The 16135-nt window shown below is 38.8% G+C and overlaps 1 protein-coding gene across 2 annotated transcripts in view; it reads right to left on the reverse strand.

The window, feature by feature from the left end:
* The window catches only part of LOC111055350 (protein GDAP2 homolog), a 98661-nt gene that overhangs the window by 8330 nt on the left and 74196 nt on the right, over positions 1 to 16135 (reverse strand). For both annotated transcript variants that reach the window (XM_039434520.1, XM_039434525.1), the window contains one exon: positions 8039 to 8182. In XM_039434520.1, the coding sequence (XP_039290454.1) occupies positions 8039 to 8182 (144 nt within the window). The remainder of the gene's footprint in view (positions 1 to 8038; positions 8183 to 16135) is intronic.

Here is a 16135-nt window from a genome sequence, read left to right on the forward strand (position 1 = left end):
GCTTCATCAATAGGGATGTTGGGGTACATGGAAATGATGTCAAAACTTGCGAGTATATCCCCCGAATTTAGGGTTATGTCTTTGATTTGATTGATAAAATCATAGGAGTTTTTCACATATGATTGTGATTCTTCTATAACTGGTTGAATGAGGTTGGCTATGAATCGTTCAAGTTTCTGGGTAGGTGAGTTAATAGCACTCACAATTTATTGGTCTGAGTGGTGTATCCAGCTTGTGTATTTTTGGAAGGCCATAAATTTCTGGGCATCTACTAGATTTCTCTCTGGGAATTAATTTGAGTTGGGTATCTGGGTTGATATCGGATTGTTTGATTTTTGACTTCGTAATTTTCTCAAGGTAGGTTGTGGGGTCTCGTTGATCCGGCGTGTAGGCTGCATCTTTGAGAATATTCTCTAGTTTTTCGTTATATTCTGTTCTGTCCATAACTACTGTAGAATTCCCTTTGTCAGCTGGTAAGATTACTATGGAGGGATTTCTAGAAAGGGTTTTCAAGGCTGTGATTTCTTCTTTCGGTAAATTGGACTTGGGAGGATTTGATTTTTTCAAAATATGAAAGATTTCTTGTCTGATCTCTTCTGCTTCAATGTGTCCGAATTCTTTAAGACTTGGTTCAATAGTGGATATTATTTCTTCATGTGGTAAGTTTTTGGGGGTGATTGCAAAATTAAAGCCTTTTTTCAGAACATTTTCTTCAACTTCAGATAATTTGTGGCTTGAAAGATTGTGTACAACTCTCCTACTAGTGTTTTCGGTTGTCACTCTCCTAGTCTTATTGTCCTTGATCTGAAGGTTAGCAAATTTCTTATCTAGTTTGTTGGTTCTGTCTGTTTCAGTACGGAAATTAACTAATTGTTCAAGACGTTGCCAAATGAGGGGGTATAGTGAGTTACTGAGGGTGTAGTGAATGGTAATTAATTTTGACTCTAGAGTACTGAGTTGTTTCCTAACACGTTGGATATTTTCAATGAGTAACGCTTTACTGGCTTTCTTAAGAATACTATTTGTTTTGAAATTATTAGTATGATAAGATAGTTTAATAGTTAACATTCAAGATTTTCGGGTTAGGATTGTACGAGAGGCCCTAGAAATAGAGAAACCCAGCAGCACCAGGCTGAATACGTGGAAGAAGGAGAGGGGAGGAGGTACTCCCTCCGACCACGTGGAAGAACTTCCAAACACACGCAGGAGTCAGTGTAGCTAAAACTGCGCTCCGAGGATGTCATTTGTTATAATGGCGAAACGTCAGCAAGTAAGTGAAACTGCTTATCGGATGTACCCGGTTGATATACAGTATTAGCACGTTCATCCATCAGCGAATTTTTAAGATAAGGAAGGTACCGATGGCACACCATCTTCCGCGCATCGAAACGATTTCCACCGCCTCTGGCGGCGGCACAACTCCATCCCCTCCACTTTGGGGGAGTATTTAAAGGCCGGACGAGCCCCAGACCACAGCATTCCGCTCACAACCTTCCTGCTCCTTGTACAGCGGCCCGTTGGCTGCCGTACGTCCCCGACCTCCTGTCCTGGTACCGCGGCCCCTTGGCTGCCGTAAGTCCCTAACCTTCCATCTCCCTAGGGCACAGCGGACCGTTGTCTGCCGTCCCTGTCCTCCCATCTCCCTAGGGCACAGCGGACCGTTGTCTGCCGTCCCTGTCCTCCCATCTCCCTAGGGCACAGCGGACCGTTGTCTGCCGTCCCTGTCCTCCCATCTCCCTAGGGCACAGCGGACCGTTGTCTGCCGTCCCTGTCCTCCCATTTCCTACTTCACTGGAGCGGAACCGAGGCCGTAAGGCCAATACAAAATTACATCAAAGTGGTGTCATCAGAGAAGAGAGCGACCTTCACGCCATCAGAAGCACCAGGAGGTGCTGTTCACGCCAGCTGAGGCACAAAGAAGAAGGAAGAGGAACTTCGACTTGCCTCCTTTCCCCGCCCACATTACGACTGAGCGAAGTCATCCAGGAGCAACACCTGGGTATCAATCACCCACCTCTGAAGCTACTCAGGGTGTACGTGATAGATTGGCGCCCAACGTGGGGCATGAGGCAACGAAGTAAGAATCATGAGTGAACAGGGAGAGTCTGATTCAGATGTTCAACACCAGGAGCTGACAGAGGATCAGTCGGTCGAGGACATAAACCCCGAGGTGATAGCCGACCCCAGAGTTTCCTGGATCTATAAATTGAAAAAGGAAGAAGCATTCAATCTTCTACAAGATTGGGGCATAGTGTCATCTGGAACACTTGCTGAGTTGAGAAGGTTGTTAGTAGAACAACATAAGAAGATGGCTGTACGTTTTCCCAGCCCAAGACCTGGAATAGTGAGCAGAAGCAGTGAGGAATCCGGACACTCAGCAACAGGTACTCATGCTGAAGTTGGAACCAACATTCACACAAACCCCCTCATGGACCCAGGGGCGGTATGTGACAAAGTAAGAAGCTGGAGACTGTCATTCGATGGCCAATCAGATGCTCCCAGCTTCTTAGAAAGGCTAGACGAGCTACAACAAGCTTATGGGCTCACTGGCAACCAACTACTAGTCGCGCTACCTGAATTACTAGTTGGTAAAGCTACCCTATGGATGCGTAATCGTCGTGACCAGTGGAAATCATGGGACAATTTTGTGACAGATTTCAGATCACGCTACTACCCACTTACCTATGAGGAGGACCTCGAGACTCTAATTCAGGCAAGGAAGCAAAAAGAAGGTGAATCGTTTGACGAATTTCTCGAAGATGTACTGACACTCATGAGGTGTCGAGGAGGTTTTACAGACAAGAATAAATTACAGAGAGTGTATAAGAATCTCCTCCCACGGTACAAATTGTATATTCGGCAATCAGATGTTCATAGTATCAACAAATTGGAAAAATTCGCGAGGGAGTATGAACAAATAAAAGCAGAGGAGAAACAGAATAGACAGAATTCGAGAGTTCACATGATTGAGGACACGAAAAAGATTACAAGGCTCAAGGTTGAGACAGTTATAACCCCTACTAGTAACAGACCATCTCTTAGTGAGTCTGAACCATGTGTGGGCAATACAAGAGACCGGGGCACTGGAGATCACACTGTCCCGATATCCCACCATGTAAAAGGAGTGGAAAGAGAGCACTGAAATGTGTCTGTGATGTGCAGAAGGAGAATAAAACTCCGAACAAGACAGCAGTGATGCGAACAGCACACAGGATTCCTGTGATTGAAGAGTCATCAAGAGACAACAGACTATTCATTGCCGTAATAATCGGCGGTAAAAAGTGTCAGGCCTTGCTAGATACGGGTGCTGAAGCTAATTATATGAGCAACGAGGTCTATGAAGTCATCCGGAAAATAGGGATGATACGGAAAGAACCAGCACGTCACCGCGCGATATTAGCTGATGGACGGTCAACCCCGTTAAATGGGAAAGTGACTACTAATGTGACCATAGAACAAATCACAGTTCCACTAGTGGCATCTATAATGGAAGGACTTGAACAAGATCTGCTATTAGGCATGGAATTTATGCGTAAAAACAGAGTGAATATTCACACATTCACAAGAGAGGTGGAGTGGGATCCTCCCCAATTGAATCCTTCAAGACAGCCAATTATGTTGCGATCACCCTTATCGGGGAGTAGGAAAACAAAAGTCCCAACAATATCAGCTGTACAATCCGAATCTCAGGACAACAAGGATCACGACAAAAGGATATTCATGCAGGTTGGTTTGAATGGAGTTGAACTCAATGCTTTGATTGATGCCAGGGCGGAATTGTCATATATTCCAGAACAAGCATCTTCGGGCAACATAGTGATGGATCACAGGAATGAGATGAATGACTCTGAACGGCGGGCCACAATTCATGCCCCAGCCACCAACACAAGTGGTAACTCCAAGAGTGATGTGGAAAAGTTAATATCACCCCCCACGGTCATGGATGTGAACGAGACAACACCACCCCCTACTGTCATGGATGTGGAGGAGTCAATACCCTCCTCAACTGATACGGATGTAGAAGAGCAAACACAGTCTTCGACTGTCAAAGAGGTAGTCTCACAGTCCCAGGATCCCAAACCAGGACTCTCAAGGAATAAGGATCCAGTGTTGTGTCACCGAGTCTCAACACCTGGTAAGCGTAAACGGGCTGGCAAGCCACGCATAAAAGTCCAATTTCCAGATGGACGATGTAAATATGTACCTGGTGGACCGGGTGTAGATGATGCTCATAGTGAGTGGCATACACCTCTAAAGGTGATGCCTGGGAGGTGTCCACCTCTTAAGGTGATGCCTAGATGGCTCACACATTTGAAGGTGGTGCCATAGAGGGCTCCGACCCCCCCCCCTAAGTAGGAGTGGGGTGTCACAAAGTAAAATTGTGACGGAAAATATTGTTAAATAATTAATAATATTGAAGAAAGACGCTCGGCTATCAGCAACGCTAGCCGACCGCGGAGATAAGGAAGGTACCGATGGCGCACCATCTTCCGCGCATCGAGACGATTTCCACCGCCTCTGGCGGCGGCACAACTCCATCCCCTCCACTTTGGGGGAGTATTTAAAGGCCGGACGAGCCCCAGACCACAGCATTCCGCTCACAACCTTCCTGCTCCTTGTACAGCGGCCCGTTGGCTGCCGTACGTCCCCGACCTCCTGTCCTGGTACCGCGCCCCTTGGCTGCCGTAAGTCCCTAACCTTCCATCTCCCTAGGGCACAGCGGACCGTTGTCTGCCGTCCCTGTCCTCCCATCTCCCTAGGGCACAGCGGACCGTTGTCTGCCGTCCCTGTCCTCCCATCTCCCTAGGGCACAGCGGACCGTTGTCTGCCGTCCCTGTCCTCCCATCTCCCTAGGGCACAGCGGACCGTTGTCTGCCGTCCCTGTCCTCCCATTTCCCCAGGGCACAGCGGACCGTTGTCTGCCGTCCCTATCCTGTCCTGTCCTTCCTTTTCCTACTTCACTGGAGCGGAACCGAGGCCGTAAGGCCAATACAAAATTACATCAAAGTGGTGTCATCAGAGAAGAGAGCGACCTTCACGCCATCAGAAGCACCAGGAGGTGCTGTTCACGCCAGCTGAGGCACAAAGAAGAAGGAAGAGGAACTTCGACTTGCCTCCTTTCCCCGCCCACATTACGACTGAGCGAAGTCATCCAGGAGCAACACCTGGGTATCAATCACCCACCTCTGAAGCTACTCAGGGTGTACGTGATAATATATATATATATATATATATAATATATATATATATATATATATATATATATATAAACAGGATACACACGACACGGATAGATTAAAAACACTTAAAAACTTACATTTAAACGAGAATTTTCGGGGGCTGGGTCCCCTTTGTCAATCAACCAGGAAGTGAAATGGTGCAGATTTGAACATTCTAGGTCGTGACCACAGAGACGCGGTAGAGATGTTGTGTAGACCATAGAGCACAGACGAACGGAGGCGCACTGATTGAAGGAGCATTATGGGATTAGTTGGTGGGCCATGATGGGTTATTTCAAGCGGGAGATTTCAAATTTGAGTGGGTTATGGATAAGGAAAAGTGTAGATTATGAATTGATAGAAAAGAGATTTAAAATTAGAAATCCGAAATGAAGTAGAACAGAATTAGAAAATGGAATTATAGAATTGAATTGGAATTAAATTTATTTTTATTTCAATTTTTATTTTTATTGAGAATTTATTATATATTTGATAGCTGTGTAATTTCTTATATATGATGAAATTTATTTCAATTTAATTGGACAGTTGGTGTAGAGTTGATAGTTATGGTACTATTGCTGTCTGTTGAGACCAGGACTAGAAGCAGCTCCAAGCACCCAAAAAAAAGCCAATTCTTTCGTCTTGACATCTATGGAGGGGGTTGTGGGAGGGAGGGTGGCAAGGACTTACAGCGGGGGCGTTTGCAAGGTAGGGTACCAGGTGGAGTTGGGATTTCATCAGAGGTGAGTGATTTGTTTTTACTGAGAATTTTCTTGAGGTTGGGAGGTTGCTTATAAATGAGGGTGGGTGGTTGCTGGAAAAGGGATTGGAGGAGACGACATGGAACAGATCTTTAAGGACAATCCCAATCTCCCTCTACCTCCAATCCCTTCAAACCCTCTAACCCTCAGGCATATATATATATATATATATATATATATATATATAATATATATATATATATATATATATATATTATATATATACATATAGCGAGTTTTTGCAACTTCAGTTATGTCGCTTCTCGCACCCCAATCGCCATCTTTCCTTATTTATCCAGTCTCCTTCAAATAGACCTCTACTCTCCATTTGAATGTGGACATTGGATACCCATTTCTTTCGCGGTCTTCCACGCCTATTTCTGTTCGCTGGTATCCAATTCCATACTTGCAAAGGAAGTCTTCCTTCATTCATTCTGCGCAGGTGTCCATACCATTTCAATTGTTTCTCTCCAATGACATCCATTATTGTGTTTTTTGCGCTCATTCTCACTCTTATTATATCATTCCTGATTCGATCCAGCAACGTCAATCCTAAACTCCTCCTTCAGTACATCATTTCCGCTGAAAGACGTTTTTGAGAAGTTGATTTGTCCACACATCACACTTCTGACCCATACGTCATGACTGGCTCAATCATTCCCTGGTATATATATATTTTTTTGTATTTTTGGTTATGTTTTTATTCCATAGGATTGGATGTATTGCTCTTATAATATTTTTTCCCTTCCTTATCTACCCCATGTTATTAGGAGAACAGTGTTCTCTGATTATAGTTCAACTATTATAATAGTTGGTCCATCACACTGTAATATATTTCATTACAGATATTTGATAATATATTTATTCCATAGAACTATTATAGTCTAATACCAGCCTTAAAGTTGTCACAATCGTGCCGTGTTTGGACTCATTTTGAAAGGAATAAAATTTAGAGTTCAGTAATTGGAGTACAAATTGAGTAAAGTTGACAGTTGGAGAAATCTATTTTTTAGCACAAGGCGATTCATAGAAGAATCATTAGCAGGCAAATAGGCAGACCGTCCCTTTACTCACGTGTGAGTAGTAGGAGGGTCGGCCTAATCCTTTAGAGCTCACGCCTGTTTGGACAGAAATAAAATCCTGGAAAGCAGTAAATCCAAAAAGGCCAAACTACGCTTTTGCAAAAACTTATAATATTTTATTCTGGGAAAATAATTTTAATTTTGTTGTTAAACTTTCTCTCTTTAATTAATAATCTTCTAAGACTGAATCGTCTATAGTATGTTGAGATTTTAATTTTTCTGGTCCATTTGAATTGATAGTTGACATTGACAAATATTATTCGTCATTTTGAGGATAACATTTTAAATACAAATCTATGTTACAATTGGAAATTGGAGAAAAATAATTTTACACAATTCAATAACGGCCTTATTTGGTCCGCCAAACCACTAGAGGGTCAAGTTTCAACTTATATATGTATAATAAACAAAGTTTAGAGAAAATATAGCATAAGAAGATATCCCATTAATGTCGACTACTGTCTATTATTACTATATTGGTCGTGTGAGATTACAGAATGGCGCAGTATGAAAGACTACCAGTATCACATAGTTTCACGAAAAATTACTAGGACTATCGGCTTGAGATAAAAGTGAAATTTGGAACATAAACGCCCTATACCATGGTATAACTTCTTATGCTATCTTTTATCTATGTTATAACCTTATAAATTATATTAAATACATAAGAAAACACAATTATGTATTTTAGAATAAAATAGTCAGTTTTACTCACACATCGCCAATATAACACTTAGATTAAACCAATTTTCATGATATGCAAACATATCAAAGAAAAGATAGAAAATTAAAAAAAAAGAAAAACTAGGGTTTGTATTGTAGAGGCTGGTTACGTTTTGGGGAGGTTGCCATAGAGTTTTGGAGCATTGCCATAACGCCGGTATGAAACCTCAATAAGTAGATGTAAATAAGTAAATCTTCAATCAGAATACGTCTATGATATTATTTGTTTGGTTGGTCGGTTGATAGCACTTACAGTCATGTCGTATTCAGTGATAAAGGCTGGGATTTCGAGTTGATCAGGGCTCATGGCGCTGTACAGATACTCGACGCCCGGCAAGCTCTGCACTTTCTGCTTGATGGCCGGTGCCATGAATGTCGTGAACCACCAAGTCATCATCTGAAATCAAATTTTATACATTAATAAATACTAAATCTCCTCTAGTAGACTGATATTGATTCTAATATTGTTAGCATTGGAGGAATCAATATACGATTTTTTTCTTGACTTTCAAATTGAACCACAGGGATCTATTCTTGGCCCTTTGTTATTCATAATTTATGTGAATGACCTTCCAGACAATATCACGTCCAATGTCTTTCTTTTTGCGGATGATACCACAAGTATTGTGACTGGAACGTGGGAAGAAGTTGTCTAGAGGACTGAAGAGACTATTAAGCCCGCCGCAAAGTAGATCCATGCTTTTTAAATTTACTTTTTTTCTAAACAAAAAATAAACTTTAATTAAATAATAACTTCAAATGTAGAAAATAAAATAGGTTAAATCTATTACTGATATAGGTTGGTGCTATAAGGTCGAAAGAGTTAATAGAGCGCTGCAACAAAAACAAGAAACCAAACACAAGCAAGAAGAGAGAGAAAAAAAGAAAAAATAACGAAACACGGAAAAACTAATGGCTTATAACAAAATGAAAAATGGGAATATCTGTAGACAAATATCTAAGACGAAACCTAGGTGTAGGGTGAATTGACAAGGGCCTCCGAAGCATCCCTGCCAATGTTGAATAGCCATTGGACTATTTTTATTTTGTAAACAGCCCCTCAGCCTCCTGGATTGATGTAGGTAAATTTCGGTAGAGGAGGTGCAAAATGTGGAATGGGGTGTTATTTGCTGGAGCTAAAGTGGCTCTAGGAGTACCAAATCTGAAATTTAATCTATGTCTTGTTTGGTAATTGTGTGGTGATTCAGTAAATATTTCTACTTTGTAGGATTTGGTAAAGGAGAGGAGAGTTTTTATGTATATTTGTCTGATATTAAGGACATGGAATTCGGAAAAAAGTTGTTCAGTAGGGTATCGCATGGGTTTATTTAAAATTATTTTTATTAGGGTTCTCTGAGTGACAGCAAGAGGCCGCAACAACGCCGCCGAGACTCCACCCCACGCCAACACACCGTATTGAAGCAAAGACTGCACGTAGGAAAAGCAAACAGACCTGCAATGCCCCACAGTCAGCACGCCTGCAAGCTGCGAAAAGGCGAACATAATTTTCTAAGTTTTTGCCTTACTGTTTGAATGTGCGGGGCCCATGATAATTTATGGTCTATTGTGACCCCCAAATATTTGTAGGTATTAACACGTTCAATTACGCTGCAATCACAGGCGACCGACCGCAGTACATCACAGGAATGCAGAGCCAAGCGTCGCGGACCAGGATCACTGTCATGTTTAAAAAATATGGGTAGATGTTTAGTTTTTTCTACATTTAGGGTCAAGGTGTTCTGATCCAGCCAACGCTTGACCCTGATCATATCATCCTCCGCCCGCTCGTAAGCCTCATCCCACGTGCAGCCGCAATCATGCACCTAGGTGTCAACTAATATTGTCTCACAATATTGCTAATGTTGCTAATCTACGAAAAGCAACCCACGCTAATCCACGTAAAGCAACCCTCGCCGTGGGACGTTTTGTAAACCATTCCTATAGAATTTTTCATAATCAATCAGCTGAGAAGTGGATTACTTGCAACGCAAAGTGAACCCACGGTAGAAGTTCAAAGTGAATCCTCGACAAAAGCCGAGTATAGCCGAAAAAACCCGATAAAAACCGACAGAGTATAGTTTGTAGGTATAAATAAAATAGTTTATACATATTGTGAGACAATATTAGTTGACACCTAGGTGCATGATTGTGATATGAATATGAATAGTTTATAACTAGCAGTTCTGTGAACAGTAGACCTCGCGCAGTTATAAACCACAGCCTCCTCTTATACTGTCCATCAGAGTAAATCCTGTCTGTATGTGGTGTTGGCGAGATATCGGTGTGAAAACGGCTAATGGCTGTTGGGGTTGGTGTATCAAAAATGGAAACATCAAAAGCTAATCTCCTTCAAGACATACTGGCAACAGGTCAGCCCGAGTTCAAAGCAGAGAAAGTTCGAGAGACAATACTATGTTATTTTAGTTATTAATAGTGCATAAAATTAATCATTTATTAATAGTGCATAAAATTGCATTCAATGAGGCATGCAATTAATAGTCCACACAGCAGTTGGTTACCAAGTTACATTGAGATATTGAATTGCATGCGTCATAGCATGCAATTTATAAACCACTCGACAGCTGATTTATGATGAATAATATTCTATAGTCCGATTTTGACTCCTCACGTGAAGGAGGCTCCTTTTCCTTTTATATTATCCTTGAAATTCAAAATTTTTAAAAGCCTTGTATATACGTCGACGCGCAATTTAAAAAGGAGCATACCTGTCAAATTTCATGAAAATATATTGCTTCGTTTGGCCGTAAATGCGCAACATATAAACATTTAAACATAAAGAGAAATGCAAAGCCGTCGACTTGAATCTTGATTAGACCTCACTTCGCTCGGTTAATAAATGAATCTGATATAAATGCTGATAGAATCATACCATAAATAAATAAATAAATATGCATTTTTGAAGAAATGGTATTATAAAATTCAATAGTGTCTTTCTTTTAAGGAATACCGGACGAGAATTAAGAGTTTAATGATCCTTAATTAATGGAACTTTCATGTCGATGTAGAATCTATAGTAGATTTATACCTAAAAACACTTAACTCACATGGGCTACTTTTTAACAATTAATAAAAACAATATAAAAATCTTGTAGTATCCTCAATTTTTTAAAAACTTTCGGATAGTTCAATAGTTCATATTAATAAAAACAATATAAAAATCTTGTAGTAGATTTTTGTATTGTTTTTATTAATTAGATTTATATCTTTAATATAGGTTGAACTATTTGAACTATTGGACTATTTTAAAGTTTTAAAAAAATAAGGGTACTACAAGTTATTTATATTGTCTTTATTAATTAGATTTATACGTATATTAAGTAGAGAAAAGATCACGTTGTCTATTTGTTATATGAATTTCCTGATTTCTTTTCTAAATGACTGACATGACATTATTTTTCTTGTTGTTACTGGAAGTGAATTGTCTCAACTTATATTGACTGGCTATCCAACCTCCAACCGAAGAAATTACGAAAAAAATTGTGTTGCCAAAAAATTAAGGAAATAGAGAAATTCCGAAATATGCTTCTCTTATAAATTAATATTGCTTCTCTTATAAATTAATATTACTTCCCTTGGAATTAAGGGATGTCGTAATGAGTGAGAATGTTATATCAAAATAACGGGGAAAATGTCTTCTTACTATTGGTGTCTGTATCATTTTTATCCGACCCATAGTTATTTTTTAATTAATGATTAGGTTCATCAATGTCGAAACATTCTGAGCAGAGTACTTGACGGCGCATGCGCTAGTTGTAGGCTTGCGCAGTACAACGAACGAGTGATCCACGTTCCACGAAAACTGTGAACAAATCACAAACCGATCCACGCGTGGAAATCAATTTCGTGGAAAATTGTCGACTGGGTGCAGTTTGAAGCGCGCCATTGCTAGCAATGCTTACAAAACGTTCCATCAAAAAATCACCTCGATTTTAATCGATTGCTATAGAAATAAATCAATAAAAATCAAGACATAAAATGTTTACCCTCCAGTACCCCACTCATAGACTTTCGCTAAGGAGGGGGGACCACATTATGCTGGGCTCAGAATTTTTAACTGTTTGACGGACGAACTTAAGAGTGTTGACAGTCATGGTAAATTTTATACAGCTCTCAAAGATATACTGGCAACAGGTCAGCCCGAGTTCAAAGCAGAGAAAGTTCGAGAGACAATACTATGTTATTTTAGTTATTAATAGTGCATAAAATTAATCATTTATTAATAGTGCATAAAATTGCATTCAATGAGGCATGCAATTAATAGTCCACACAGCAGTTGGTTACCAAGTTACATTGAGATATTGAATTGCATGCGTCATAGCATGCAATTTATAAACCACTCGACAGCTGATTTATGATGAATAATATTCTATAGTCCGATTTTGACTCCTCACGTGAAGGAGGCTCCTTTTCCTTTTATATTATCCTTGAAATTCAAAATTTTTAAAAGCCTTGTATATACGTCGACGCGCAATTTAAAAAGGAGCATACCTGTCAAATTTCATGAAAATATATTGCTTCGTTTCGCCGTAAATGCGCAACATATAAACATTTAAACATAAAGAGAAATGCAAAGCCGTCGACTTGAATCTTGATTAGACCTCACTTCGCTCGGTTAATAAATGAATCTGATATAAATGCTGATAGAATCATACCATAAATAAATAAATAAATATGCATTTTTGAAGAAATGGTATTATAAAATTCAATAGTGTCTTTCTTTTAAGGAATACCGGACGAGAATTAAGAGTTTAATGATCCTTAATTAATGGAACTTTCATGTCGATGTAGAATCTATAGTAGATTTATACCTAAAAACACTTAACTCACATGGGCTACTTTTTAACAAATTAATAAAAACAATATAAAAATCTTGTAGTATCCTCAATTTTTTAAAAACTTTCGGATAGTTCAATAGTTCATATTAATAAAAACAATATAAAAATCTTGTAGTAGATTTTTGTATTGTTTTTATTAATTAGATTTATATCTTTAATATAGGTTGAACTATTTGAACTATTGGACTATTTTAAAGTTTTAAAAAAATAAAGGGTACTACAAGTTATTTATATTGTCTTTATTAATTAGATTTATACGTATATTAAGTAGAGAAAAGATCACGTTGTCTATTTGTTATATGAATTTCCTGATTTCTTTTCTAAATGACTGACATGACATTATTTTTCTTGTTGTTACTGGAAGTGAATTGTCTCAACTTATATTGACTGGCTATCCAACCTCCAACCGAAGAAATTACGAAAAAAATTGTGTTGCCAAAAAATTAAGGAAATAGAGAAATTCCGAAATATGCTTCTCTTATAAATTAATATTGCTTCTCTTATAAATTAATATTACTTCCCTTGGAATTAAGGGATGTCGTAATGAGTGAGAATGTTATATCAAAATAACGGGGAAAATGTCTTCTTACTATTGGTGTCTGTATCATTTTTATCCGACCCATAGTTATTTTTTAATTAATGATTAGGTTCATCAATGTCGAAACATTCTGAGCAGAGTACTTGACGGCGCATGCGCTAGTTGTAGGCTTGCGCAGTACAACGAACGAGTGATCCACGTTCCACGAAAACTGTGAACAAATCACAAACCGATCCACGCGTGGAAATCAATTTCGTGGAAAATTGTCGACTGGGTGCAGTTTGAAGCGCGCCATTGCTAGCAATGCTTACAAAACGTTCCATCAAAAAATCTCCTCGGTTTTAATCGATTGCTATAGAAATAAATCAATAAAAATCAAGACATAAAATGTTTACCCTCCAGTACCCCACTCATAGACTTTCGCTAAGGAGGGGGGACCACATTATGCTGGGCTCAGAATTTTTAACTGTTTGACGGACGAACTTAAGAGTGTTGACAGTCATGGTAAATTTTATACAGCTCTCAAAGATATACTGACTGAATGCTGCCCGTATTCATTAAGAGAATGTTATGAGATCTTCTCATTGAAATCCTAGAGATCAGAAGTTATCCAGACGATTTTGTAAAATGAAAAACTTTCCCTCAATGGAGGGAAACCATATACTTGATATATTTGACATGTCGTACATCGTTTGAGCTGTGCTCATCATATGCGGTTTTATACGATGAAATAACAATAACAATAACAATCATAATCAATCAGATGACAAGTGTATTATTCATTGCATGTATTATACAAATGTCTAGAGAAGCCTAGCACTGGTTTACAAAACATCCCACGGCGTGGGTTGCTTTTCGTGGATTAGCGTGGGTATACTTTGCGGTGGGCCTTAATCAAATGATTATCTGGTTTCAGGCTAAAGGTGCGTACAGATATACGCGCCGCAAACACGAGCAATTCACTTTTAATCAGCTGACTATATCTGTATTTTTACAGAAAAGGTAAGATACAGTTATAAAAAGCTCGGCATCAGCTAATTAAAAGTGAATTGCTCATGTTCGCGGCGCGTATATCTGTGCGCACCTTGAAGGTCTTTGTTTAAATATAATCAAAACTGAATTATTGGATTTTAAGTTGACTGAGACCAGTAAGTTGAATGGCACAATCAGCCAAAAGACTGATGAGATTGTTGAGGATGAAGTTTGCTTCTTGGGAGTCAGGATCAGAAACTGTCTCAAGTGGAATGATCAAGTGGATCACATTCTGAACAAACTCTCAAGTGTCTGCTTCTCATTGAAAGTGCTGAAGAATGTAGTTGGAACAAAAACACTATTGAATGTTTTCCATGGTTATTTAATGTCGATAATTCAATACAGCATAATGTTCTGGGGGAATGGAAAAATAATCTCAATTCTGTCTTTAAAAAGCAAAAAAAGTCCTCAGAACTGTCGACAACTTGAAGCCTTATGAATCTTGTAAAAAATCTTTCAGGAGACTTAGAATTTTAACAGTTCCTGCATTATACTTCCTCGAAATTGTAACTATGGCAAAGAGAAACGAGAAGATATTGAGAGAGAATCATTTCCATCATAGTTACAATACTAGAATCCAGATAGTTCATCTTCAGTACCCGCAACACAGAACAGCAAGCTTAGAAAAAGGGCCACATTATAGCGGATTAAGAGCTTATAACTCTCTTCCTATTGGAATAAAATGTATTGAGAGCTCAGACAGGTTTAAGAATGCAATAAAAGCTAAATTGATCGATGCATCTCCGTACAGTTTAGAGGAAAGCTTCAACTGTTGGCGCGTGTAGCCAACAAAATTCTTTTTTTGCAAGCATATTTTTTTAACTCCTATATAACACTAATAACTCCTTGTATGTTCTGATTTTCTTCTTTTTTTCTCTCTTTTATAATTACTTTTCTTTGAGTACTGTACTCAATACTTTTGACGTGTCATATACTACCAAGCTTTGCTTGATTCTGTAGTGTTATATGACGAAAATTAAACTAAACTAAACTAATTGTGATAAAAGTAGGGTAATCATAGATTGTGATAGAAATAAACAATAATTAGTACTTTATTAATGACTAGCATGTAACCCGTGCTTTGCACTGGGTAGGATTTGGTGTTTTAAATGCAATCTCCTTATGTCCAGAAAACATAAAACATAGATTATTTATTATTTTGTTCAAAATTACGGGGATGTTTCACAGAGACAAAATCTTACAGAGACAAGGAGTGCTTTTAAACGATAGTAGTCTCATAAGGACAATGTTTCGTAGAAACAAGTAGTTATATAAATGACAGTCTCACAGAGACAATTAGTTTCTTAGGGACAATGTTTCGTAGAAACTAGTAGTTCTATGAATGGAAGCAAGTTCTCATTCAGACAAGTAGTCTCACTCAAACAAGTGGAGTATCATAGACACAAGTTTGTTCATCTTCAGATGTAGGCAAAACGCCACGCCAACTTGTTTCTATGAGACTCTACTTGTTCGAGTAATGGGCCTAGTATGTCTCGAACCCGCAACCTTTGATTCACCAACCACGCTCGCTACCAACTAAGCTACGGAGTCACTTGAAGAGCTCTGTTTGGTTGGACTTGAGATATCGATGTGCGATTTTTACCATTCATTTTGTCTTGAAATTCTGTATTGAAATCATGTATCGCATGACAACCTTCCTATTTAAAAAAATGAAGTTGCATTCAATGTGGCGGACCAGATTTTTAAAGTCATAGTAAAGTAGTTTTTCAAATTTGATTAGGATCCCCAATCACACCCACCGTCAAATTATCTTTGCTGTTTATTATTTTATAGGTTTGCATATAATATAATTTATAATTGAATGTGTTGTGAAAAATATCATTTGAAATGGAGTTACCGTATGATCATACTAATGTCATTCCTTGGTAAAATATTTCTGAGGATATCCTTGCAATTACCTATC

The sequence above is a fragment of the Nilaparvata lugens genome, chromosome 1 (assembly GCF_014356525.2).
Source record: "Nilaparvata lugens isolate BPH chromosome 1, ASM1435652v1, whole genome shotgun sequence".
NCBI lineage: Eukaryota > Metazoa > Arthropoda > Insecta > Hemiptera > Delphacidae > Nilaparvata > Nilaparvata lugens.